General features: G+C 49.0%; 4 protein-coding genes across 14 annotated transcripts in view; 3 read left to right on the forward strand and 1 right to left on the reverse strand.

The window, feature by feature from the left end:
• Positions 1-29: 29 nt before the first annotated feature.
• LOC6555515 (seipin) lies at positions 30-1995 on the forward strand. The gene is made up of 3 exons (XM_001982637.3): positions 30-313; positions 566-1053; positions 1131-1995. Exons 1-3 carry the CDS (start codon positions 30-32, stop codon positions 1466-1468), a joined length of 1110 nt encoding a protein of 369 aa, XP_001982673.1. The 3' UTR covers positions 1469-1995.
• Positions 1994-4528, reverse strand: LOC6555516 (polycystin-2). 2 transcript variants are annotated; one of them, XM_026982600.1, is made up of 3 exons: positions 3394-4528; positions 2245-3324; positions 1994-2151 (listed from the first exon to the last, which is right to left on the reverse strand). In XM_026982600.1, the coding sequence occupies exons 1-3, from the start codon at positions 4330-4332 to the stop codon at positions 2014-2016; spliced, it is 2157 nt and encodes a 718-aa protein (XP_026838401.1). In that variant the 5' UTR covers positions 4333-4528; the 3' UTR covers positions 1994-2013. The 2 variants fall into 2 exon arrangements, with proteins under 2 accessions (XP_026838401.1, XP_001982674.1); XM_001982638.3 differs by having other exon boundaries at positions 1994-3324.
• On the forward strand, positions 4490-13470 carry LOC6555517 (phosphatidylinositol 4-kinase alpha). 2 transcript variants are annotated; one of them, XM_015153336.2, is made up of 11 exons: positions 4490-4844; positions 5346-5559; positions 5644-6705; positions 7252-7311; positions 7680-8181; positions 8257-9243; positions 9305-11103; positions 11167-12083; positions 12148-12336; positions 12393-12639; positions 12693-13470. In XM_015153336.2, exons 1-11 carry the CDS (start codon positions 4749-4751, stop codon positions 13076-13078), a joined length of 6459 nt encoding a protein of 2152 aa, XP_015008822.1. In that variant the 5' UTR covers positions 4490-4748; the 3' UTR covers positions 13079-13470. The 2 variants fall into 2 exon arrangements, with proteins under 2 accessions (XP_015008822.1, XP_001982675.1); XM_001982639.3 differs by lacking the exon at positions 7252-7311.
• A 264-nt stretch (positions 13471-13734) lies between these two features.
• The window catches only part of LOC6555519 (protein kinase shaggy), a 45288-nt gene continuing 31411 nt past the window's right edge, over positions 13735-27611 (forward strand). Inside the window, exons 1-4 of one of the 9 annotated variants that reach the window (XM_026982166.1) lie at positions 13760-13837; positions 14710-14837; positions 21042-21271; positions 21516-22030. In XM_026982166.1, coding sequence (XP_026837967.1) covers positions 21946-22030 — 85 coding nt within the window. In that variant the 5' untranslated portion in view covers positions 13760-13837; positions 14710-14837; positions 21042-21271; positions 21516-21945. The other 8 variants (XR_003408069.1, XM_026982164.1, XM_026982162.1 and 5 more) reach the window with 8 other exon arrangements.

Below are 27611 nucleotides of genomic sequence, written 5' to 3' on the forward strand. Positions count from 1 at the left end.
CCAGTTGCAGCTAGTGCTCCACTGCCGCCATGAACATCCTGCTGCGCTTCATCGTCTTCTGCCTGGATCCACTGGGTCTGGGCCGTCGCTTTCTCATCCGGCCGGTCGTGAATCTGACCTGGAATGTCTACGATCGCGTCCGCAGCAAGGCGGACGAGAAGGTGGGCACGGTGCGGGAGCTGGTACTCCGACTGGGCCTGATCGCCTTCGCCGTGGTGCTCATCATCTGGCTGGCGGTCTTCATGTACGCCGCCTTCTACTATATGTACATGCCGGCCATGTCGCACACCCGACCCGTCCACATGCAGTTCAAGTGAGTTGCAAAGACTACAGATATATCCTGTTACTGCCCATCGGCAGTAACCACTGGCTATCTAAATGGTGGCCGCTAAGTCCATAAATACACACCTAATCTGCCCATTTGGTGCGATTGGTGGCTATTGCAGCGTAGTACATTTGTTATCGCGCCGTTGTCAAGTTGTTTGATTCATAGTTAGCCGCTGTAGACTTAGTACCCACTGCCATAAAGGTGAATTGATGCACATATGTCGCTGAATTCCCACAGAACCTGCTTGGAGACCAGCACGCCCTGCACGTTTCCGCACGCCCACGTCTCGCTGACGAAGAAGCAACAGCTCCTGATGGTTGGCCAGGCGTACAAGGTGATCGTGAACATCGATATGCCGGAATCGCCGCAGAATCTGGAGCTGGGCATGTTCATGGTGTGCGCCGAGATGAGGGACTACGATTCGATGCTGAGGGGCCACTCCTGTCGATCGGCCATGATGCGCTATCGCTCGCCCCTGATCCGCATGATCTCCACATGGGCATTGAGTCCGCTCTATGTGCTCGGCTGGAAGGAGGAGTTCCAGCAGGTGCCGGTTGAGATATTCTCGCGCTACCTGGAGGAGCGACAGCATCCCATTACCGATGTCTATGTGGAGATACACTCGCAGAAGATTCAGTTCTACACGGTGACGCTGCACATAGTCGCCGATTTTACCGGTCTGCGGTACATCATGTTCAACTGGCCAGTGCTGTCGGCCATAGTGGGTATGTTGGCGCTTGAGCTTCCCGAATCGCCCACAGCGAACCCCCGCTAATCCTATTTCTTTCCATTTCCTTTCCAGCCATTAGCACCAATCTGTTCTTTATACTGGTCGTCTTTCTGCTCAGCTGGTACCACTGGTCCGACGCCAAGTGGCTGCACAGCATGCAAATCAAGTACGCCCGTCTCACGAAGTCGCTCGAACCCGGCGTAATCCTCACCAAAGCGAGCAGCCTACGGGATGACGACGATCTGGTCGCCTACAGTGATAAGTCCGACATTGCGGACGTGGGCGGAGACACACTGAGCGATGTGGAAGCCGATGATTTGGTGTTGGTCAAAAAGTCCGCCAGTGGCAAGCGGGAATCGCCCGATGCACTGCGCAAGCGTCCTTCAAAGAAGACCACCGCGGACCATTGAAAAGCGAGCGGGATGAGATGAGATGCGATGCGATGCGATGACACGAAAAAGGGACCACCATTTACCACCGAAGGCTAGACCACCGCCCATGCGACGCTTGAGCCAAAGACTAAATAGATTTAGACTAAGTTAGTGAACACAGCTGCCAGCTGAAGTATTCCGGCGGATTAGCCCACAGAGCTCTGCTTGTGCTTCAAGCAGCCCAACTAGTTCGACATTAGTTTACTTAAGTGGTGGATGTATAGGTATTATTGCCCCAGTTATACTTTAATTGTGTAAAGCTTTGTACATTGATGAACTTGCCAGCCTTGAGCCGATGCAGTTGCTCATTCCCTGTAACTTATGCAATCCACTGAACCATGTTAGCATTGCATTATGCTAAGACACAGGAAGCTAATTAAGCTTGAAAAGAGTGCATTCCATTTGTGATGAGATTTTGTATATGAAATTTATTTGACCAGCGAAGCGAGTCAAAGCCAATGAATTTTCAAACGAACCTTAATTAAACTGCAACAGTTGAGATCTTACAAGCAACACAATCATCTCTAGGCTTCGGCTTCATCCTGGCGCTTATTCTTCGATGGCGAACTGCCTGGGTCTGCACCTGGCGCTTCCGGCTGTGCCCGCTGTCCCTGCCATCCATCAGCGTCGTCGTCGAAGAGGATCATGCGGAGCAAGGTGAGCTGGGCGCTGAGGACATTGCCCACGTTGACTATCTTCTCACCGCGATCCGTGTACGCCAGCAGGGCGTCCTGGGCCGATTCTTGGCCAGCTACTTGGTAGTAGCCCTGCCGCTGCCTCTGCCTCATCGAGCGCTTCCTGTCCATGGAATCCAGTTCCCAGCTCACATTCTCCGCCACCGTACGCCCCTTACGGTCGTAACTCCTGTGAAAGCAGGGCAACTTGTGGAAAGAGCCACACCAGCCCGATAACTCAACTCGCAGAAACTCAAAGAAACTGATCCCATTCTCTTGTTCAGAGTCCCTAATGGTCTTGGCCACGGCGAAGTAGTCGTTGATCAGGGACACAAAGACGTTTATCAGGAGCACAATGATGACGAAGGCCAGCACGCCGTACAGCAGAATGCCCAGCCACTTGCCGCCATGGAACAGCTCCGATGGCTTCACCTGGGCACTGAAGCCGAAGGAGAAGCACATGCACATCACCATGCTCTTGACAAAGTTGTTGAAATTGCTGCTGTTGTTCCCATTGATGGTGACCACGGCAAAGCAGAAGCCAATGAGGAATATAACGATGGCTATCGCGGTGCTGGCCACCGCAGACCAGGCCAAATAGAGCGTCCGGGTGAACAGCTTGAAGACACTGGAGAACTGCAGGACACGCCACAAACGCAGCGTGGTTATGCAAATCAATATGCCGATCGTGACCGTGGTGAACTGATGCAGGCGCGACGGACGCCGGAAATCGATGAACTCCATCTTGCTGGCGCCCTCGACCTTCTTCATCATGCTGGCCACCATGGACTCGCGGATCACCACCAGCACCATCACCATCACGTTCACCAGAAAGATGAACAGGTCCAGCTTGTTCCAAATGCTCTTCAGCAGATGCGGCTCGTACCACAACTTGACCGCCAAGGTCTGCGAGAACTGAATGAAGACCAGCACGTAGATGAGCAGGGCCGCCAGCCCCGTGTAGGGCATCTGGTCGACGTTCTCCAGCAGCTTGGCGCTGTCCACCTGCACGTCGGGCACTATGCCGCCAAAGGGGGTCTTCTCCACGCGCAGCGTGCAAACGCTGAACAGATTCACGTCCGCGTTGTACAGCGTAAAGTCGATGAACACCGCCGAGGTGTTCAGGGTCAGCCAGTGGTACTCGATGAGGTAGTCTATGACCTGGCGGAAATATACCACATACCACATTAATATGCCAATGGATGAGCTGGTTAGCTGAGCGTAACTGACCTTCTGGCTATTCGCCGCGCTCCTGGCCAGCAGGCTGACGTAGCCCGCCAGCTCCGGATAGCTGTTGAGGGAGCCCACGTGGTCGAAGTTCATGAGCACGGCGTCCAGGAACTCTAGGCTCAGCCTGACGGGTATCCAGGGCTCGTAGATGCGCCAGTACTTGTCGGAGTAGTGGAGCTTCCGGTAGGGCAGCTGCCAGTCGGGCATGTAGTGCATTTCGGTGAACTTTGGTGCGTCCAGGCCGATTTCCGGATTGCTGACGCGCAGCTGGCGCAGCCGGATCACGCCCAGGAGCACCGACTGCTCGGCATGCACCCAGCCGGGTGCGCTGCCATCGGTGGCATTCGAGTTGAAGGCAATCACCAGGGTGGACTCGATGAAGTCGAAGAGCTGGTTGAGGAAGTACACCTCCTGCAGGCCCGTGTAGTCCGTGTGGTTGAACATGAACAGCTCCGTGATGCTGCGCGTGTTGTGGTACAGAGTTTGATCCCGCGTCACCAGCACCAAACACATCAGGCAGAGGAAGTACTTGCCGTAGGTGAACACATCCAGGGCGATCATCTTGTACTGCTCGTTGAGCGCGTAGTTCCGGTAGCGCGAGGATAGCACCAGATTGGAGCGCTGGCTGCGCAGGCGCTGCCTCAGGAAATCCATGCGGTACTGCTTCTCATCCGTCTCCTCGCCCACATCCTTGTCATTTCGCGGTGGTATGTAGATGCGCGGCGGCCATAGTGCCCGGTCAAGCGAGAGGATGACGAACTTGATTGGGTCAGCGATCAGGTACTGGAAGATCAGCACTATCACCATGCTGACCAGCATGGTCTTGAACTTGACGTCCTCGTGCTTGAATCCGGCGAACACCGTGATGGCGATCATGCAGCATATTATGATGGCCACCGTAATCGCGAACATGGCCCAGTGGGCCTTTTTCACTTTCATTTTCAAGCGCTTTGCCCCTTAGCCCTTAGATATATTCAAACTGGCGTGAGATAAAAGGATTGCTTTTGGATGAAAAACTTTTCGAATGTGTAACGTACTTTGGTGTGCGCAGGGGTTAATTTGAAATTTTGCAACACCACAGGGGTTAAAGGGCTCATTTTCGCGCTTTTCGCAGCGCACGCCACATTTGCTGGCAAGCGCGCGCCGGTCACACTGGCAAAAGTAAAATAAAAAATAGTTTTATTTAATTTCTTGCGAGCGAGCCACGATTATGACGAACGCCTAGCGCGATTGCCCCAGACGACCGAGCAACTGAACCAAAACGAATCAAAGCGAAACGCAACGAACGAACGCACGGAGGAGCAGGTGGCCGCCAGTTAGAGCAGCACCGAGCAGCGGCAACGGAAGCGGGCGCCATGACGATGACCGCCTCGGATAAATACACCTACCAGCGCACCGTGCTCTGCCTGGCCCGCGTTCTGGCGGGGATTCAGCCCACTCCCTGGGATAAGGTACATGTCCGCGCGGCCACACAGCCTCGCAATGCCCCACACTGCCAGCCAGCAGTGTGCGCCCCCCTGGCAATCGACTTTTCGCACTGACCTTGAGCGGCGGCCATAAAACAGACATGCGTGGGCGCTCAGGGGGTGGTGTGATGGTGGGTTGCTGGGGCAGCTTTGCCACTCGCAGGAGCCCCACTTAAGCCAACTTCGCGAAAGTGCCACTCGAATGTCGAAACAGTAGCGCCGCAGACATATCAACAGTGCAGCATATCTCCAGCTGTTGCTCACATGAGAGCCATGACGATTCGGACAGTCATGAGAGGAGTGCTGTAAGATCTAGACATCTGCTAGTCGCCAGTGACCAACTCTCAGTTGAGCAGAACCTATTAGTTAGCAACTGCTGGAGCAGGAGTACATATACACATAAGCTCTAAGATGATTAAGTGTAGGACACCGAGACATTTGATACTCCTGACTAATCTATGGCTTCTTCTTGCTAACCGCCCGCAGGTGCAGACCCTGTTCCGGTATTGTCCGCAGGAGAACGCCGCCGGAGTGTTTTGCCTGGACACACGGGCCCAGGATGCCGTAATTGCGCTGGGCATCTACTTTCTGGAGGGCGGCTGCCAGCACGAGGGCCAGATTGTGCCCTATCTACTGCGCCTGGCCAAGTGCCTGCCCAAGGCCGTCTGGATTGACGATGCCCGGAGCAACAAAGTCGAACGTAAGTCCTTGCTAGCCACGCTTGCTAGTCACCTGAGTGCCACACAGATGGGTAATGCTGGTTTTCCCATCGCCGTTCTTGCAGGCCTTCGCATACCGTCGGCGGAGAAGTTTAGCTTCTGCTTGAACACCCTGCTGTCGGACATAGCGGCCAAATGTCCGGAGTCCCGCGAGGAGATCATCCTCAACCAGGTGGAAACGCTGAGCGCGCTGGCCAACATAGTCAAGTCCAGCAGGGACAGTAGCTCGGCGCCGCCGCCCATTATCCTGTGCAAGGCCACGGTGCCGCTGTTGTTCGGCCTGGCCCGATCGATGGGTCGCTATGCCAGCAACGATCCTCCCCTGCTGTGCCGCATTTTCCCGCCCGAGCTGCTGCCCATCCAGAAGAGCGGTGGCCGCGACGGCACCGGCTCGAGCAGCAGTGCCAGCGGCACCTGCGGCGGCTCCTTCAGCAGCAGCGAGCGGCTGGCTGCCACCCATCACTTCCGACCCATCATACCGCGCTCCATGTCCGGCAGTCTGGCGCAGGCCCAGAACGCCAGCTACGACGATGGACGGCAGCGGACCGCGGGCGGCAAGCCCAGCAAGCCCTTGCTGCATAGCTACTTTTCGGTGCCGTACGATCCACGGACGCACTTCTTCACGCGTTACGGCTCCAGCTTCAACCAATTCCCCAACATGCGCGTCTGCGAATCGCCGACGAAAGGCGGCCCACGACCCCTGTATCGAGTGCCTCCGTTTCCCATCCAGCATCTGCAGACCATATTCGCGGTGTCCAAGAAGCTGCTAACCAAGGACACGCTGGAACATCTCGACGAACAGGCTAGCGATATATTTTCGCTGCACCAAATCAAGGGCTATTGCTACAAGAGCTTCTCGGAAACGCTGAACCTGGTACTGGTTACCTTGCTCAGGGAGTTGCTGCAGCATCAGGTGGATCTGCCCACCCCGTTCACCAAGGACGTGCAGGAGTTTGTGAAACGGCTCTTCCTCAACGGACAGACGGAGCTGCAGAACAAGCAGCAGGATCAGGAGCGGGAGCGACGCGAGGAGAACGGCATCGCTGTGGTCAACAAGTACAAGGTCAATGTGATGGCCAATGCGGCGTGTGTCGACCTGCTGGTTTGGGCCATACGCGACGAAACGGGTAAGCGCACATCCTCTCCGTGGAGCAAACCGATCTTCAATTTCCAGCTCAACGCTACGGCATTAAAGCAAATGCAAATGCAAATGCAATTGGCAATCTAAGCAGTAACTCATTGGCAAAACAGATCGAAAGAGAGAGGGAGGGAAGTAGCTTGAATGCCAGAATAGACGGAGAAAGTTAGACGCCCAAGTGCCATGCTTCATAGCTCACCATTCCGATCATAGCGATCATTCCATTCACTCCAGCCATCCACTGAGATGCACATCGTTCTGTTGCAAATGAGACTATTTACGAGGGTACAGGAGCAGGAGCAACTTGCTCCTGGCGTTGAACATCCATTTTATTGTCCATCGAATGTATTTGTTGTTTTGGCCATTTTGGGTTGGGCATTTATGTTTGACATGCTATTGTTTCTCGGTGCAGATTCGGCCCCTCTCTCTCTTTCCTCAGTAAGTTTTAGTTATTTGCCTTAATTTCTTTTAGTTTCTTATAGTTTTTTTGTATTAATTTTGATTTTTGGTGGCCGGAACCCGGAATATGGTTCAGTTGACGTCGACTATAATGTGCCATCCCTGCAGAATGGCTTGCAATTTTTATTGAAGAAAGGTCAAGAGCAGTGTAATCCCCAATAGTTTCGATTCTTGCACCCACAAAACTGATCGTTAAGGGGGGAAACCATTCGAAAGAGCTTGATACTAATACTCCAATTGAGAACAACACTTTCGTTTCGGTACAATTTGATTAATTGGCTTTTGTTATCGTGGCTTCCCTCTTAACTGGACTACTACTCAATACGTCGGTTTTGTGGTTTATTGTTAATTGCCTGGCCAACGTTCGCTGCATGCTGCAACAGATCCACCACCACTTTCTCCCGATCCTCTTTCTGTTCCTCGTTCCCTCGTTCCCTTGTTTGCAAACTGCCAAACGCTGCCATCGCTGTGTAGTAATTCAAACTTGCAACTGATCCCAAACAGAGGCGGACAAGCTGTGCGGTCGACTGTCGCAGAAGCTGAACCTGGAGCTCAGCCACAAGATCGTGATGGACCACATGCCGCTGCTGATGGTTTGCCTGGAGGGTCTGGGCAAGCTGGCCCACAAGTTTCCCAACATTGCTGGCACCTCGATCTCGTATCTGCGCGACTTCCTTGTGGCGCCCAGTCCCATTCTGGGCAAGCTTCACGACCACGCCATGCAATCGCTGGCCCAGCAGAAGAAGGAGAAGGAACTGACGCCCTTCAAGATCGCCGTCCAGCACTCGGACTCGCGGACGGCGGTCGTCATCTACGGGGATAATCAAAAGCTGCCGGGCAGCGGCACCGGGCGAAGTGGTCACGCTGCATTCGAGTCACTACGCGATGCGGCCATCGAGAATCTGTCGATCGCCCTGAGGGCTGCCCACACCCTGGACCAGTTCTGTGTGCCCGCCCTGGTGGCCAACGTGTCCAATCGGCTCTTCACGGCCGAAAAGTCCGGCAGGTGGGTGCGAATGCATATCCAGCATAATATATGTATATACATCGAAGTAATTGATTCATCCGCTGTCTATTTCAGTGAATCCCAAGGCGAGTGCCACAAATCCAATCTGGTCAGCCTGAACATCATTGTGATGCTGGGCCACGTGGCCGTCGCGCTCAAGGACACTTCGAAGACCACACAGAACATCCTACAGTTCTTCATCCAGCGCTTCTGCAAGGTGCCGTCGGAGCAGAATGCCCTCATAGTGGATCAGCTGGGCTGCATGATCATTTCGCAGTGCGAAACGCATGTCTTCGACGAGATCATGAAGATGTTCTCGCGCGTCACAGTGCAATCGGCCTCGTTGGCGTACACCTCGGATCCGGAGCATAGGAAGCAATTCCATCACGTTTCGGATGCGGTGGTCAATGCGCTGGGCAATATTGCGGCCAATATCCAAGGGGATGCGGAGATGCTGGAGCTGCTGGGCAAGCTGCTGGAGCTGTTCGTCCAGATCGGCTTGGATGGCGAGCGCAGCTACGACAATACACCGGGCGCCCAGAAGGCCAGCTCACGTGCTGGTAATCTGGGCATGCTGATACCGGTGATTGCGGTACTGGTGCGCCGCCTGCCGCCGATCAAGAATCCCCGCCAGCGTCTGCACAAGCTATTCAAGGACTTCTGGGCCTACTGCGTCGTAATGGGCTTCACCAACGCCCGCCTTTGGCCAGCGGATTGGTACCAGGGTGTGCAGCAGATAGCGGCCAAGTCGCCGCTGCTCATCTCGCAGACCGCCCACAAGTCCGACATGCGGGAGCTCAACTACACGCTGGCCATCAAGAGTGACTCGGTGAACGAGCTGCGCAGTCAGATTCTGGTGCTTCTGGAGCACTCGTCCGACAATGTGGCCACCGCCATCAATAAGCTCTCCTTTGCGCAGTGCACGTACCTGCTAAGTGTTTACTGGCTGGAGATGCTGCGCGTGGAGAATGCGGATGAGCCGAGCCTGGAGCCGATCATGAGCTACCTCTGTGACACGGCTCTTCAGCGGGACAAGACGGGCATCTGGCAGTGCGTCAAGTGGTAGGCTTGCTGCGTTTAATGCTGCAGTGTGTGCGTGTGTCTAACTATGCCTTTATTACAGCGTTGCCGACCAGGTCTTCGAGAAGTTCCGTAATGTGCTGTACGCCCACGACGAGATCCGTGAGAAGGTGCTGGAGTCGCAGGCCACCCTGCTGCTGGTCTACTTCAACCACATCCACAAGCCCATTCAGGTGGTGGCCGATCAGTACCTATCCTTTCTGGTTGATCGTTTCCCGCATTTGCTGTGGAATCGCCGGGTGCTGTGGTGCATGCTGGACATCCTCCAATTGCTGGCGTACTCTCTGAGCCTGGATCCCAACGAGGAGACGCCCACCTTGCGTGTGGTCTCCACGCCCTACACACTGCAGTTGATGGACTCGCTGCCGGCGCGAGAGCTGCGCCTCAAGGACTTCGCCGATCGCTGCCAGGGCATTGTGAATGAAGCCATGAAGTGGGCGCCGCGATCCACGCGGTCGCACCTACAGGAGTATCCCAACCAGATACCCACGCCCGTGCTGGCTCACCACAGTGGACTGGCGCTGGCATTCGATTCGGTGGTCAGCAGCAGCGCCCTGCTCACGGGAAACATGAGCAAGCGGCCGAGCTGCGTGAACTCCGACACGCCGAGATTCGTATCGGTCCTGTGCCTGCGAAGCAAATACGCCGGCGAGATCAGTGGCTTGTTATCCGTACTCAGTGAGAAGGACAAGGCCGGCTTGGCCGACCGGCTGGTCAGCGATGTGTGGGAGGCGTGTGCCGAGAAGAGCGATGCTCGTCATCGCGGCGCCCTTTGGCGGGCCACTGCCTACCTGATCATATGCTCGGAGATAAGCAGAAAGCTGCTGCATGCGGTGGCCAGTTCGCAGCTGGAGCTGTTCACCGAATCGGCGATGGAGACCGCCGTGGAGTGCTGGCAATGGGTACTGACCGCCCGCCAGGATCTGGAGCTGTGCTTCATCCAGGAGATGGTCAGCGCCTGGCAGACGACATTCGAGAAGCGCATGGGCTTGTTTGCGTGGGAAACGGAGGTCACCAATCCACTGGCCGCCTATGAGGGCTGCAAGCTGGTCAGCAAGCCCATACTGATCGCTCCGCATCTGATTTGGCTGCAGTTGCTCTCCGAAATGGTGGACACAGCCAAGTATTGCAACAGGGACAAGGTGGAGATGTTCTGTCTTCTGCTGCACCGATGTCTTCCCATTCTCAAAAATAGCAAACAGAATCGCCAGGTGTCCACCGTTGGCTGTCGCTTCAAGCTGCTGCAGTGTGGCTTATCGCTGCTGCAGGGCAATACCATTCCCAAATCCCTCTCCCGAAATATTCTCCGCGAGCGGATATACACGAACGCACTGGACTACTTCTGCGGACCACCCACATGTCCGAATCAAAGCAGGGAGCAGCTGCTGGAGGACATAATGATATTGTTGAAGTTTTGGCAGACGATGCGCAGCGAGAAGAAGCATCTGGTGACCTCCGAAGTGGGTGACTACGATTTGACAAATGCCTCGGTGAGCTCCACCCAAATGCTGGCCGTGCGAAATAATCCGGAAACGGCTTCCTTGATCAGTGGCAGTGGCCTGGTCAACGACTACACGCGCTCCATGAGTGCCAGTGGCAATGCGGTGGGCATGGGTGCTGCAGGCGGTGGGAGCAGCAGTGGCTGGTACAACACCATTCCGCACTCCACGTCCACCCTGTCGAAGCGATCGAATCGCTCCAAACGGCTGCAGTATCAGAAGGATTCGTACGACAAGGACTACATGAAGAAGCGCAGCCTGATCCTTGAGCTGCTGGCCGTCGAGCTCGAGTTCCTTATTACCTGGTACAATCCCAACAGTCTGCCGGATCTTACAGTGCCAGGTGAGTTGGGTTTGCTGCCACCTCTAGTCCACATCCTAATCGCTTGCCCCATTCCCTTTCCAGGCGAGGAACAGATCACAGAATGGCGCAATCGGCCGTACAAGCCGAACGTTTGGCGCGACTATGCCCGTCTCGCCTGGTGCTACAACCCGGCGCTGGCTGTCTTCCTACCGCAGCGGATCAAGAACGCGGAGATCATTGATGAGGAGGTGTCGCGGCTGGTCTGCTCCGATCCCATAGCGGTGTGCCACATACCCGAGGCGCTCAAGTACCTGTGCACCACCAAGAACCTGCTGCTGGAGAGCCCGGATCTGGTGTACATACTGTCCTGGTCGCCAGTGACGCCCATCCAAGCGCTCGCCTACTTCTCGCGCCAATACCCATCGCATCCACTCACAGCTCAGTACGCTGTAAAGACACTTTCCTCGTATCCGGCGGAATCGGTGCTGCCGTACATCCCGCAACTGGTCCAAGCACTGCGCCACGACACCATGGGCTATGTGGTGGAGTTCATCAAGAATATCTCGCGACGATCGCAGATTGTGGCACACCAGCTGATCTGGAACATGCAGACGAACATGTACATGGACGAGGATCAGCAGCACAGGGATCCCAATCTGTACGAGGCACTGGATCAGCTGTCGCAAAGTATTATCGCATCGTTCTCGGGCGCCGCCAAGAGATTCTACGAGCGCGAATTCGACTTCTTTGGCAAGATAACGGCCGTCTCTGGTGAGATTCGCTCGTTTGCCAAGGGCATTGAGCGGAAGAACGCATGCCTGGCGGCGCTCAGCAGGATCAAGGTGCAGAGCGGCTGCTACCTGCCCTCCAATCCGGAGGCTATGGTGCTGGACATCGACTACAGCAGCGGCACGCCCATGCAAAGTGCGGCCAAGGCGCCGTATTTGGCCAGATTCCGGGTGTATCGTTGCGGCATCACCGAGTTGGAGACGCGCGCCATGGAGGTGTCCAATAATCCGGTACGGCTGATCCTTCCCAAATGCCTTCAACACCATTCTTAGGCTTCTTTCGGTTTGGTTACAGAACTCGCAGGAGGATGCCAAGATGACGCTGGGCGTGGAGTCCTGGCAGGCAGCCATTTTCAAGGTGGGCGACGATGTGCGCCAGGACATGCTGGCCCTCCAGGTGATCACCATCTTCAAGAACATCTTCCAGCAGGTGGGACTCGACCTCTTCCTGTTCCCCTACCGCGTTGTGGCCACCGCTCCAGGGGTAAGTCCTCCACACTACCCATGACCGGATCCCTAATCCTTTTTGCCCGATTCCAGTGTGGCGTAATCGAGTGCGTGCCGAATGCCAAGTCGCGGGATCAGCTCGGCCGGCAGACCGACAGTGGACTGTCCGAGTATTTCCAGCATCAGTACGGCGACGAGAGCTCCAAGGAGTTCCAGGCGGCGCGCGCCAACTTTGTCAAGTCCATGGCGGCCTACTCGCTGATCGGCTATCTGCTCCAGATCAAGGATCGCCACAACGGCAACATCATGATCGACAAGGATGGCCACATCATACACATAGGTGAGCCGCACGCGAGCTGGCATATTTAAGGCCTAACATCGATTCACTTGCAGATTTCGGCTTTATGTTCGAGTCCTCGCCAGGTGGTAACATCGGCTTCGAGCCGGACATGAAGCTCACCGACGAAATGGTCATGATCATGGGCGGCAAGATGGACTCGCCGGCCTTCAAATGGTTCTGCGAGCTGTGCGTGCAGGCCTTCCTCGCCGTTCGTCCGTACCAGAACGCGATCGTGTCGCTGGTATCCCTGATGCTGGACACTGGACTGCCGTGCTTCCGCGGCCAGACGATCAATCTGCTGCGGCAGCGATTCGTGGCCACCAAGAACAACAAGGAGGCAGCCGCCCACATGCTGGCTGTCATCCGAAACTCGTATCAGAACTTCCGCACGCGTACCTACGACATGATTCAGTACTACCAGAATCAGATACCCTATTAAACCACAATTGCAGGCGCCTTGTGTTCGTTGTTGTTGGCCAAAAGACACTTAAAAAGATACACTCCCAATAACAGAAAGTAAACCATAATCCTATCCTTTTATCCGTATTAGAAATGTCTCGATACCGCACCCGTTTTCGTTTTGGTATTCGTATTCGTAATCCTTAAGCCGTATTTTCCGAGTGTGTGTTTTTTTTTAATTTCGCGTACTTATAAGATGTTGAACTTTTTCCAAGATTTTACGACGCATATATACGTTATACAATATTTATAAATATTAAATGAATTATAGGGCAATATGTTATATAATGGTAAAACAAAAAAAAACCTATTATTAAAGGGAAGTGGATGTCGTTTTTGCTGGTTCCAATAAAAGAAAAAGGTTTTCCTCGAAAAAATTTGTATTGAAATTGATACGGTTTTTCTATTTTATTTCGGTTTTAAATGGAAATTATGTGTATGCATTTTAATGAAATTTTAAGAAGATAAATATTAAATGTTATATCACATTTGGATATAAAATACAATACATGCTTTGCAATTAAACAAAATTCAATCTTTAGTGATACTGAAACCATTTTCAACGGTCGAAACACTTGCATTCGATTACACTCGATAACAGCGTGGTAGATTTCAGTATTAAATGGCATTTCTGGTATTTGTGACCGTATTGCGCTTGTCTCTTGTTGGTAGTTTTTTGCGATTCCTCCGCACGGTAACACTTTACAGTCGGACTAAAAAAATATACAGATCTTTTGTTGTAAGTAAAAAACTCGAAAAGTAAAATAGAAGCCATTTGGCGAAACTCGCAGCTACTAAATAGTGCCAAAAATTAACAAACAAGTGACCCAGCGCATACGGGAGTTCTCCCACTATTCGCCCCACACTTTTTTTTGTGCGAAGCGAGTGTGAAAGGTACATATATATATATACATATATACGGAAGCAAGGTGTAGCAAAAGACGAAAAAAAGCAGCAGAGCGTGTTTGTGTGTGTGTTGAGTAAAAGAAAGCAGTCGAAAAATGAAACGCATGAAAATGTCACGAAAAGCGAGGAAGCCAAGAGAAACGTATACATGAAAGCGCAAAAACACAAAAGGCGAACATAATATTAATAATTTTTCGAAATAAGTGCTCATGAGCACCGCTCTCTCGACGTGTGCCTGCGTTGAATGTGACTGTGTGTGTGTGTATGTATGTGAGCGTGCGTTCCGTTCCTATTTTTTTTCACCCCATGCGTGTTCTTTTTTTTTGTTGTGTGTGCGTTTGATTTGCTGAGGAAATGGTGGAAATTCTAGAGAAATGAATACTGGAAAATTGCGATTTATTTTTTGTAGTACATTGCACACACGCACACACCGAAAGGCAAGGAAATTGCGTTACACAAGCACACCCGCTGCCGTCGCTGCTAGCGTCTCTGCCCAGAACCTCCGCTGTGGTGAACAAGTGTACGTGTGTGTGTGTGTGTGTCGCGTGTCTCTCTCTGCGCGGGTATGTGTGTGCCTGTGTGGGTGTGCGTGCTTCAATAATCTAATAAATTTTTTTTCGAGTGTTGCAAGCCAGCGAATTGAATTGATACAAAATAACAAATGAAACCAAAGTAACAAGAAAGTAAATAAAGAAATTGTTGCAGAAAGCAAACAAACACACACGCGAAAAACGAATCGAAACGAAAACGAATCGAAACTGCAGCCGAACTGCGCCTCTACGCCTGCGTCGACGTCGACTGCGCAGCCGGCGCACAGTGGAACTGAATTGCAAGTAAGTAGACAACAAGTACATCCATCTCCATTCCATTCTAACATAGTTTCGTTTCAAAAAACATAAAAACTCAGTAGTACTAGTGCTTTGCCATTCGCTTATAAATATAACCACAAAGCCATGATCCCTAAACAGTAGATAGTTCAACTTCAAATTACCCACTACATATGTATATTTTAGACTTATGCTTAGACTGTTGGGTCTGCAATATTAGATTAGCTAGCTTAGAGTACATATGTTTCATTACTAAGTCAAGTGATAAGTGATAAGGGTAGCTATGCACTGCGAGATATCGGTGCACTTAGTGCGTCAATTGGTTTTTCCGATCGGTGTTACATTACTCATGCGGATGATAATTGATTGAGCAGTGACAGATATGCACGTAACAGCTCGCTACATTTGCCACATCTCCAGGTAACCCATGCTCCACACTACTGAAATATTCTATCTGTAATCCTGCCACTGACAGTCGACGCATTACGCAGTGCATCTGAAGGTGTCCCCACTGTGTTTACTTCTGACGCACTGTGCCAGAGAGTTGCGGCGTCTATGGCGACGTTTCCATGAAATTAGCAACAGCAGTCTGCCCTGCCTGCCGGTCAAAGGAATTTAAATTAAATAAGACGAAATTGGTGCAAAAACCTCTTTGTGTTGCTGTTTGCTGTTTCTGTTGTTGTTGTGAGCTCGCTGCTGCTTGTATCATCGGATCGTATATCATTAATTTGACTGCAAAGTGCAACGTTTGCACTGAAAGTGACATTGAAAATGACGACAGCAAATAAACATTTAAAAAAAAAAAAAAAAAAAACATGCGTGTGATCGGGTACTTGTGGCTGTTCTGGCCTGTTGTTCGTTCTATTTTATTTTCAGTGTGCAAGCGTGGCTAAGTCGCCTGAGTTGGCAACAAAGACCGATAGTCAACACTTTGCAGTTCAAAACAAGTGTAGAATATCAATGAATTCTTTGCTGCTGGTATCATTTACATTGTGGATTGCCAATTTTAATACAAAAACTAAACTGTCATAACCATCCTCAATAGTGAGGACTGTTTTTATTTTTCAGTTTCTGGTTGCGCAGTGTTTTTGAGGTTTCCCCCTCTTGGGGGAAAATGCTTTCGCAATAAATGTCAGCCTGCACGGTGCAAGGGTGGGCCTAGAAAGAGAGAGTGAGAGATACAGAGAGAGAGAGTGGAAGACAGTGAGTAGGAGAGCGAGGGCGAGAGACGCTGCACGCTGTGCGAGGGCAGAAGATCCGCCCACCCGCACCCCACACCGCCCCTCTTGCGTGACCAGGCACATGCACACCAACGCCCACGAACCCTGCAGAAGGGGCACGCTCACATGTGCAATTCCATGCCAGAGTTGTCAACTTCCTGTGCACGTGCCGCAACACGCTCACCTGGCAACTGAACTCCTCCCACGTGAGCGAATCCAGATTGCGGAAAAATTGCAGGGCCGATATAAACACACGGAGCGACAAATGAAGGACTTTTCAAGTAGCACATTTCTGGCCCAGCTGTTTCCCTGTCACACACACTTGCGCGTGGTCTTGTGTTGCGGTGGCAACACTTGTGCAGTGTGTGTTTGCGTGTACGTGACGATGTCCTTCGCCTGCGCGTGACATTCCGATACTTTGTACACAGCATGCACGCGGCCAACGTCTTATCGATTATTCGTTATTCGTCATCGTTTTTTTGTTCCTTTTTTTTTTCTGCAGAGTTATAAAGACGTCGCATTTGTAGGATCGGCACTTAAGATGTGAGCACTATTAAGATTCGCTTTCCATTTGAAATGATCGCTTTTGATTAGAATGTCAGAATTGGCCGCGAAACGGCGAGCTGAATAATAAGTTCATGTGCATATAAACCTGTATTTGGTGTTGGCTTTGCGGTCATTTAGCCAACTGCTTGCCAAGAAGCCTAGTTCGTTACAGGATAAGTATGGACCGTATCTGCTGCTTAGCCAACTTAGTTGATTTCGGCTATAGTTGGCCACTGAGCTTTTTGGCGCGAAGGTGGAAGGGCTGACATCATTTTGCAGTCGGCTATCGATTGCAGTGGCAGTTTTTGGCTTTGACAAGCAGTGTTGCAAAGCGGTGGGGGAGCAGCACTAGTTGCGTAGCGTCTCAGTCGCTGCGCCGTCGACGGCGACGTCCTTGCTGCGCTCCTGTAACTGCTCTCTCTCCGTCTCTCGCTCTCTCTGAAACTCTATCACGCTCTCTTTTCGCCAGTTTCTGGGCATTTTCCCCGGACTCTCTCTCTCTCAGTTTTCCTCTGCTTTTCTCGTTTGGTTCGTCAGTCGAATTCTGCCAGCAGCGGGCTCAAAATCAATGCAAATTTTCGCGCCGCCGTTTTCCACGCTTTTCACAATTATGCTCGCTTCTCAGTCGAGCGGTTTGACTTACTTTATTTTCAAATACCTATTTTAGTTGCAGAAACTGGTTTATAGTGGTAAAAATCAGCTGATTAGCATTACGTAATTGTGTGTGTGTGTCACGTGCGTTGCTCTCCCAAGCGTGTGTGTGTGCGTGGGTGCTGCATTTTCTTCTTTTCATTGAGCCGGCAGCCGAATACCTGGAAACCACTTCCAATCTGAAAACCCCCCACTTTTTTTTTTTTTTTTGAGTGCGTTATAATTTTCCTACTACGTCATAGAAAATGTCACTTAACAACCGAAAGAAAGTAAGTTGGGTAGCGGAATATTTACTCTATTAGAAGGACTTTCCAAAAGCCCTTTCAGTTCATTTGTTTATATATAGGTGGTAAAGGCGTAGAGCTACAACTAATGGAGCCCTAATGAAAAATCGCCTTCAAAGTAATCTATAAACAATTTTCGCTATCTGCTGATACCATCGAAGTGGAAATGCCTCAGTGTTCTTGTTATTGTTTTCAAATTATTTCGAAACAATGGAATAAAGTAAAAAAAACCAAAAAGATTTTAAACTCCCCATACAAACACATCACATACTAGGGCGTTGAAACGATAAGATTGTGATTGGGTTCTTTGTTGCTTGAATCTATATGAAAGTACAATGTGTATATCATTATTTGATATTGTTACTGGGTTCGTCCATTGATACTGGCTAAAGAGAGGCAATATATAGAAATGACTGCGAAATAATTGAGCCGACAGGTATTACAAATGCGAATAGGTAGATCCGTCCATCAGTAGATAGACGTACCAGAAATACTCTTTAACAACTATGTATGTTTGAAGTGGTCAGTTCTCAAAGTGAACAAACATTTCCTAACACAAGTTTCTTAAAGCAAGTATGTTTATAGTTTAGAAGTGCTCAAAAACAAGTGCTTATCACACAAACCTAGCAATATTCATCAAAATTTTCCCTCAAAGGCTTGAGAGCATATTATTTTAGCTTGAACTACTGTTTCGAACTAAATAAGTAAAATAAAATCGATTTTGCGTGTTCCGAAAATGGGGCTTTCCCCTTGAACTGAAAAACAATAACTTAACCTGTATTCGGGTGGCTAAAAAATGTGACAAAACCAACTGAGGAAAATAGAAAGAAGCCGCCAACCAATGGCAGTTTATACGCTCAATTCGAACGTTTCTTTGGTTGTGTGTGGCGCGTGTATCAATAAATAAAATCAACTAAAAATACGTGTGAAAAGCACGCGAAAATAGCCGGCAATCAGCAAATGAAAATGAAAAGGAAAAGGCGGAGAAAAGCGGTAGGCAGTGGGAAAATTATGACGCGTTCGCGACTTTTGTGCGAAGGCGGCGTTTGGACCCAGCGAATCCCGCCCCTTTTGCCAAAAATAATCACCATCGGCGACACTTTCTGCGAAACTCACGAATGCAGGCGAAAATCAATCACACAGCATTTGCGAAAGGGTAAGAAAAAGTCGTCTACACGGCAGAGCTTCATTTTAAATTCAATTAAGGGACATCAAGGCAGTTATTGAACTGCCAACAGTTAAACGGCTTTGGTAAATCGAATCCGGCCGAAAAACATCAAATGTCTGAGAAAAGCACTGTCAGAAAAAGTGTGCACAATTTGTGGCAATTTTATATCATCAGCGCTGTACAATATTAATTTGATGTTCTGACTCAGTTTCCAGCTTGGCATGAGAAAAGTAAAAAAATTCGAAGAGGTGGCCTTCGTCACCAGCTCGTTCCGCCCCCGCTTTCCCCCCTTTGCCGCTCGTCTTCTGGTGCTGCCAAAATGTTTGCCTTGACGCTTTTAACCTTGATGGATTCGCTTTTGTAGGCGGTGGGTGGGTGTGTGTGTGGGTGTGTGGTGCAGAAGTGTTTGCTGCTAGAATGCCATAGCATACTTTCTAGAGTGCGGCCACACACACACACAGGCACACACACCCGCAAACATCACACCCCTTGGGTGTGCATTGATTTTTCTGTTCTCCTTACTTTCCTTATATTTCCTTGATTTTGTTTGTGTATTTAGTCATCTTTTTTGGGTTGCCAGGCAGCCGCAATGCTCACAAAAGGGTCCTCTTCTGCCCTCTGACCCCTCGGATCGATAATTTATAAAGGCCCCTCGCCCCTCTCCCCCCCTTGGCATCATTGTGTCAAATACAGATGGCGATGACGCTGTGTAGTTGCTTTGATATTTATGTACATGCCCCACAGTCACTAGTTTGTTGCATCTATGCGATCAGCTGAGCAATTTGTGTTCGTTTTATTGGGCTTATTAAATATATGATTGTCCACTTTGAGCCCTTTTCATTATTGTCCATTGAAGTTCTGGTTCTTGGTCCTTGGTCCAACATCAATTACGCGAATTGCGATGGCTGGCGCGAATTTACTTTGGCCGAACACGCAATTCGCAGGGGACAGGTCCAGTGACCTTCGCCCCTCTGTGGCGCGACTAAATAAAGTTTTTGGTACGATTTTGGCCAAGTAAGTCGAGCGAGCTAATTGAATGAATGGAAATGAGATGGCGACTTACCACAAATGTGGAAAACCTGGGGAGGTGGGAAATTGGAAAACCTCTTCGACGCTGCGGCGTTTGGTTTTGTGGGTCAAATGGCGCGGCAGTCGCATGACGACAGCCACGAAAATGAAACCTACGAAGCGTCCTCGTTGTCATCGTCGGTGTGTCGCCACTAATTCCCTCTCTCTTCCTCGTCTCATTCTCTCTCTCTCGCTCTCTCATACACTCTGCGCTGCCCTTTGACCCCTTTCCATAGCCACAACCCCGCACTGCAATTTGGCTCTTTCTATTTACACTCTGCGCCTATTATTTATGCCCTTTTGCAGCGGGCCACTTGCATTTTTAACAACGACCTTTGCGGCCCATACTCTATTTTCTACTCTATTGTCTATTTCCAATGGAAATCGTTTGGAAAATTCATTTTCATCCTTACACAGAAGAATCCCTCCTTTGGCTGCCCCGAAGTCTACTTACTCGCTTGTCCTTTGTTGTATGTACTTGAATTTGTTGTACTTGAATTTATTGCATGCAGCTTGGACGCTCGCGTGGCGGAAAGTCATAAATTGGTGGCTCCAACCACCCCCCTCCCCCTCCGCCACGCCCTTTCTCGCCGCCCCTCGCCGGCGCCCTTGCCGTTGATCTATTTCAAATTAAATGGTGTCATTGTCAGGCGGGCAGTCTCACTCTCTCGCTCTCTCTCCCTCGTTCTCTCGCTTTCTCCCTCGTTCTCTTTTGTCCAGCTGCAGGACACTTTGTCGAAGGTCTCGAGGGAGAGGAGGAGGAGGGTGGTGGAGGGGTGGTAATGGATTTGTGCCGCTCAGACCTGCAGCTATACCATGCCATACTATTGTGGCTTATTTGTGCGACAGGATTACATTAGGGATGCCCATCTGGGAAATGCCGGAAAAAGGGTTTTCCACTTGTTGGTGCAGAGTTTTCAATCAGATCAGTTGCCGTGTGTGTGGTACGGATATTGGTCACTGCAAGTGGGTCACTGCAACCCACGGGTTGGCCACGCCCTAACCTTTGCCCACCAGGCTGACCACCCCAGTTTGTTTGGCTTTCAGAGGTTTTCTCGGTTCTCTTGGCTGAAACGGACTTTTGACCAGCCGGCTGTTGCAGCTTTGATTAACATCTGTTTGCAAATTGCGGGGCAATTTATTTGGTTGACACCGTGGGTTAGGTGGGTGGGGGTGCAGAAAGGGGAGGGGGAAGGGGGCCATTTGTTAGCCCATTTACTTGTAATTTACAACACAACTAACTGCCAATTTCTCTTTCTCCCTCTTGTTTCAGACTGCAGTTGCGGCCGTCTCTTTCGCACCTCTCTGAAGAGCTGCCAATGGGAAAAGGAGCCGATTTTTCAAGTGGACTGAGAACTTTGTGTATTTAAAAACATACAAAATAAACTCGAGCAAATAAACAAAAGAACAAAAGCCGTTGTGCAACTATGAAAAAGTCTAACAAAATTAAACAAAAAACCGCGAATTCGAACAAAATGCATGTGTGTGTGTGTGAATGAATCGGTAAAATACACTAACAATTCCCCACAAAAAACATTCGAAAACAAAACGGAAAACGCAAAAGCAACGTTTTTAATATAAAGATAAAGATTAGGATAATTAAGCCATTAACCCATACAAATAAATTGAGATTTTAAATTCCTGGCAATAAGTTTTTGTTGTGTGATTTTTTTGTTTTTTTTTCGTTGGTTATTCTGATGCATTGTAAAATACCTTGCTAATTAAATAATAATTTGAATAATTGCAGCCAATGAACAGTTACAATTACAATTGTTAAGCCCTTGAGGAGTTTGTGCGATTGGATAGAAAACCGGAAATAAAGAACTAAAGTTGATTTCTCGCAAAAAATACTCAAACAACACTGCTGCATGCCAATGGCCTTGCAGTGTAGTAAAAAAACGCAGCAGCCGATGAAGAAGCTGTAAACGTGATTTTTTTGACATTCTCGTTTTTTTGTAGTGGCAATAATAAAACAAAAAAACAAATAACATAAAACTGAAATACCGAAATCGCAGCAATATCGGCAACCACGCCAATCGAAGCCAGCCAGCTGACAATTAATTAGTTGACATTATCAATTCAGCATCAAGCACAAGCCAGGCCAAAGGAAAGGGTTAAGTGCAAACGAGGAGCACCTGAAGCAAAGCACCAGCAGCAGAGGCATCACAGTCGTTACGATGAGCGGTCGTCCGAGAACTTCCTCCTTCGCCGAGGGCAACAAACAGTCGCCAAGTATGGTGCTGGGCGGCGTCAAAACATGCAGTAAGTATAAAGTCCCCCTTTAACGAACCGCCAAGGATCCCAATTCCTGGTATGTCCATCCAATCTGGCAGATGAAGCGTTTCGGGTACCAAAATTAGATGTAACTACTGTGTAGGACTAGCGCTTGTACCGCTTGGCAATTATAAGTGCAGACAACAGTATAACAGTGGCACATTGATACTGCTACACTATTATCACTGCCCAAGCGCATTTGGGGTTCAATTTGAGAGATATATATATAAACTATTAAATCGATCAGCTTATGATTCACTAATGTAGATGTTTTTATCCTTTTTTTAATTTCGTTCTGGTTAGAAAGTACTTCTTGTGCTGCTGTTTCAGAAAACAGAGCAACATGTTTATTTCAGCAAATTAATTAGCCGTGCAGTAAGTGTAAAGTGAAATGAAAGCTTAATTGAGTTGCTTTATTTGTTAGATTTTGTGTTCTTGGGTAATTGAATTTTATTACTCAGCTGTTTTGGGCACACGGCTGTTTTTAGCCCTCGATACGCGAAAAATGCCATCGTATTATCAGTGCTTACCCCGCCCGCCGCCCCTTCACCGCTCTCACTACCACCTGTGTTAAATGTTAAAAGCTTAATTCTTAACAGCGGCTGCTTAGCAGAATCTCATTCTCTCTCTGGTTCCATTTGCTCGCGCTTGCACTACTCATTTACTCTGCCGCTCTCTTGTGCTCTTCTTCTTCGTCAGTCAATCGATAAATACATATGTCCAAGTATTCGCTGTCACCGTATTAACTTCGCCGCTCTCTCTCTTGCTCTCTCTCTCGCTCGCTGCCTTTGCCTCTTTTTCGCCGCATTTGCTGCGCTCAACTTTTGCGCTGGTCTGCGTGTCTGCTGTTTTCTGTTTAATTCTCCTTTTTTTTGCTCGGATTCCGCAGCGAAAATGGCAAATTTTTAGTAGCACGAAATTCGTGGCGAGAAGAACGCTGAAGTCGAAAAAACGCGCGCCACAATTTAAAGTTAAAAGTTTAAAACATTAAGAAGTAAAACCTTTGAATTTGCCGCTCTCTCGCTGTCGCCGCGCTGCCTGCGTCGCTGCCCCCCGCTGCGCTGACGCTGCTGCGAATTTAGTTTCAATCGAGATTCACTCGCTGCGAGTTCGAGTTCTCTGCTCTGCTCATCGCTTCGCATTTGATACCCGAGTTTGCACTAAATAAAGCAGGAAAAAGCGCTGAAAAAACACACGTAAAACGCGGAGAAAGAAGCAGATGTAAAGCAACTCGAAAACACCGCAGAAAACGCGAAAAGGCGACGAAACTAAGCTAAGAAAGCAAAAACAGAATCAAACGAAACGTCACTTTAATTTTGTTCTGTGCCCCCGTGTGTTTGTGCGCGCACGAGTGTGTGTATGTGTGTCAGTGCCCGTGCGTGTGTGTATCGGTAGCTGCTGCGCTGCAGTCGACAGCGCGGCGACGGCTACGCCGATAGCGCTGCAGAAGTTTTCGCCAGCAGAAAACAGAAATAACAAAAGGAAGTGGCTGCGGAAAAGAAGGTCAACAGTTGAGAACTTCAATCCAAAATCCACCGACCGACCTACCGACCACCACCCAGCCACCCACACTCTCTTCGCTGCTCTCGGCGAGCGCGGCAGCGATAGCGGCGTCGACGTCGACGTCCAGCGCTTTTCGCTTCTCACGTTGTTTGCCTCGCATCGCATCGCATCGCTTTTCTTTTCTTCACCTCGATTCAACAGCGCTTTTCCGCTCGCCAACCTCATCGAGCATGTTGATCAACCGCGGCTCCCTACTCGAAGGTAAATACCCGAAAATAATAATAATAACAACAACAGCAGCAGTAGCAGCAGCAGCAGCAGAAATAACACGTAAAATAAACAACAAATTGTGCGGAAAATATAGAACAAAATCGGGGGAAATCAAACATTTTTACGGTGCACTTTGACCCTAATTACCTTAGCAATCTCCCAATTTGCCAGAAGTTTGTGTAGAAAACTAAGCTAACAGATTAAAAATCCAATAGCATCCAATGGTTCGCTGTTTGTGATGATTGAACCAAATCGCAATGGTTGGGCTTTCAAAGGTGAATCATATTTTACGAATTAATCAAGGTGAAAGCCATCATCTCATCAGCGCTTGGCATTGCAATTTGCAAACGAAGTGAAATGATTGCGCGCTATTCCGAATCCGTATTTCCATTTCCACACCGCTTTTCCGACTACTTGGGATGCATTTCCAGCTGTTTCGCGTCACTCCGCATCACCCAACCACCCACTCTACCACCCACTCATCCACTCAATTAATTTTGATTCATAATTCGATTCAGCATTTTCGTGCACCTGCAGCTGCACCTGCCCCTAAGTTTATGCGGCCTATCACGTTTATGCGGCGGGCAGTTCGCGTATTTTGGCATTCAGCAAGCTATTCAAACTGCAATCCTTGCCCTTGCCGCACAAAAGGAGTAGCCCTTCTCCCGATTCGTTTTTCATTTCGATTTGTGCGTCGAAAACGCAGCAGTAGTCGCCGCTCATCGTGTCAGCGCTGCGTCATCGACGTCACTCCACGTAACGTAAACAAGATAATGACCTACATAGGGGGTGGTGTGGGTTTGAGGTGCGGGTGGTTGTGTTTGTGTTTGTGGGGGTGGTGCACCCTGCATACCAAGCGCCAACGCAGCGATCTGTGTTGCTGTTCGTGTTCGCTCATAAATATTTATGCCTTTCCGAAGGAACTGCAATTTTAGCCACCATCTCTTTTTGAAATTTGTATTTTCTTCAATTTGTTAATTTCAATTTTTCTTTGTTTTCGATTGTGCTTGTGTCCTGCGATCGGCGACCCCCAAAATGCGTTTTTCTGTTTGTATATTGCGTGCACTTGGCGCTGCTCCAAATCCGCCATCCATAATTTATCAATGTTGTTTATAATTGCAGAAAGCGAATTAAATTTACAGACTTTAAAATTCGGGTACGGAATAAAAATAAAATAAAAAATCTAACAAGGGCACAGAACACTTGAGAATGAAGGAAACTTGTGCGATACTTTTAGCATGGTCTCAATTAGCTGCTTTTTGCTAAGGTGGTTGTGGATCTGCATTTATTGTCAAAATTTTGTTCTGCTTTAAATGCCAAAATTTTGATCAAAATCTTTCGTCAAATATTCGAATAAACCAACTTCAAAGACGAACACTCCACCAACTTAATTGGCATTAAATGACTTTTGCGCGACTTTTGCGAAACAATCGAGATTTGTTAGGTGGGCAAATCCGCTTTGACTTGCAGGCAAGTCGGTAGAATCAGTAACCATATCGGCCAACAAGAAGGCAGCTAAGCAGGAGCCAACCCGTGATGTAAAACTGAAGAGTGCCGCCTTCGAGGCTCCCTCCATGGCCCCGCCCCAGCATCTCGAGCGCCAGCTTGTCCAGTCAGTGAATAGTTAGTGTTTCGCCCGTGTGGGTCGCTTCAGCTAGATGAAGTGAAGTTATTGCCATGTAGTTAGGCGAACGCCACTTCATATCCGTACTAATATCATATTTTCTCTTCAATTTTCTTTCCAGGTAAGTTGACTATCATTTTACCAATCCTTTTAGACGGGTACAAACGGGTAAGCAAAAGTCTGTTTTCCCCATTGAAGTCTATATATCTATGTTGTAATAGCTGCTACGAAGCAAACTTACAATATCTACACATAGTTCTATACTTACTTTAGTTAATATATACATAAGTATCTAGAATAAAACCAAAAAAAAAAAGTCAAAATATGAACTAGTCTAATTTCGCTTATTTATGCAGAATTTTTATTCGGTTGATGACCGACTATCTATGAAATACAGCGTTTAAGATGCGGATTTTGGCGAGCATTGAAGGCAGTGACCTTGGAACTTGCATACTTTTGGGCGGCGCTGATTAAAATTAAACGGCTGCATTTTTTGGTGCTTCGCAATTAGCGGTGCTTAAACACCACCTCCCACATACCCCACCCACAGCATTTTCCACTCTTTCACTCTTCTCCGCTTTGTTTTGTTGAATCATCGGCACGCGCGCTCTCATTTCTGCCTCTTTCTTTATCTCTTTCTCGGTTACCTAATTTTTGCATAAGTCGCCGACACACGAGAAATTCCGGCGCAGCGCACTAACACACACACACATGCAGCTAGCATACTTACGCACCGCATGCAAATTAGCTGTCCACTGACTAGAAATTCTTACGCGCGCGCGCTCTCTTTACCGCCTCTCTCCTCTGTGTCGCTCATTCCTCAACTTCCCCCACACACACTCTCCCCCGCTCCCTCCGCGTTTCGTGCGCCGTGGATCACCGCCATGTGACGATCCATTTCAGCGCACATTGGGCCAAGTATGTGGAGCATCGGATGAGAAAAGTATAAATACTTGTTTTATGTACTTGCTTTCCGTTCGAGAAGCGAAGCACAGTTTTTGGCCCACTGTGCAGCGTTCAATGCTCCGGTACAGCAGCGGTCAGTCAGTTAGAATCGTTTTCAAAATCTGAAATACAAGCTATTTCAAAAAAGTACTATCATGGACTTCTGAATATTCCTTGAAAGAGGGCAAAAATGATGTGGAGGTGCTTTAGTAATATCAAAACATTTAAAAACTAGTTTGACATCAATTTATTGGTATTTTTGGTTTGTAAGATTACCACGTAGTCATAGAAAAATGGGGTAAGTGTAGTGGTTCCACCGTTGCGAACGCTGCTGTGCTGGTGGACGCCGGCGTAGACGCTGCTGCGCTGCCGGCGGCGCTGTCGGTTGATGTGAATGTGATGTAGATGCCCATGCTTCGACTCGCTCACTCGCGTTGAATCCATCGAGCAGGCGCGTCGTTCTCTCCTCTCGTTCCGCCGCGTTCCATTCAGCCATTCCGCGACTCTATTTGCTTGTATGCTGTTGTTTTTGTAGCTTTATCAGTGACAAAAAAACCAAACGAAACGAAACGAAACGAAACCAACATAAATATAAATACAAATAACAACGGCGAAACAAAAAGTGAAGCAAATTCGTGACGCGCCCGATTACTTCTTTATTTTTTGTGTCAACAGTGTGTGCAGTGTAATGTGTCCCAAAGAAAACAAAAAAAAATACAAAAAACTAGAATTCAATATGCATTGAAATCTAATTAGTTGCCGCATTGTTGTTTTTGCTGCCTGACACCATTAAAAAATCACGCAAAGAGCCGTCGACATAGTGGCCCAAAGTGGCCAATGAATTGGAGTTTGTTTCACGGCATTGTGAAATATGCTCCAACTTTAACTTTAACCCAAAAAACACGCACACACTCACTGTCAATGTAGCTATGTTTCTTATTTATACTGTGGGGGGCAGATATATTTTTAGTGTGCCGAATGTTCTAGAAAGCTCTTTAAAGTACCTCATTTGGTGTGCTAACGAATCTAATGCTTCTCACACTAATTTTGTCTATGGAAATGTTGAAATACACATATATCCGCGATTTTGGTGCAGCTTCACTACCAATTCGAAGAAGAGGTGCCTAAAAATTCATCAATGGAAAAGTTTTTGCAATCCCTCTGTCCCGCTCACTTGCTGGCCCCCTCCATTGCCGCTCTCTTTCCCACGCAAGGCGCACAACAAGT

The sequence above is a fragment of the Drosophila erecta genome, unplaced genomic scaffold (genome assembly GCF_003286155.1).
Source record: "Drosophila erecta strain 14021-0224.00,06,07 unplaced genomic scaffold, DereRS2 tig00000126-arrow-pilon, whole genome shotgun sequence".
Classification (NCBI taxonomy): Eukaryota; Metazoa; Arthropoda; class Insecta; order Diptera; family Drosophilidae; genus Drosophila; species Drosophila erecta.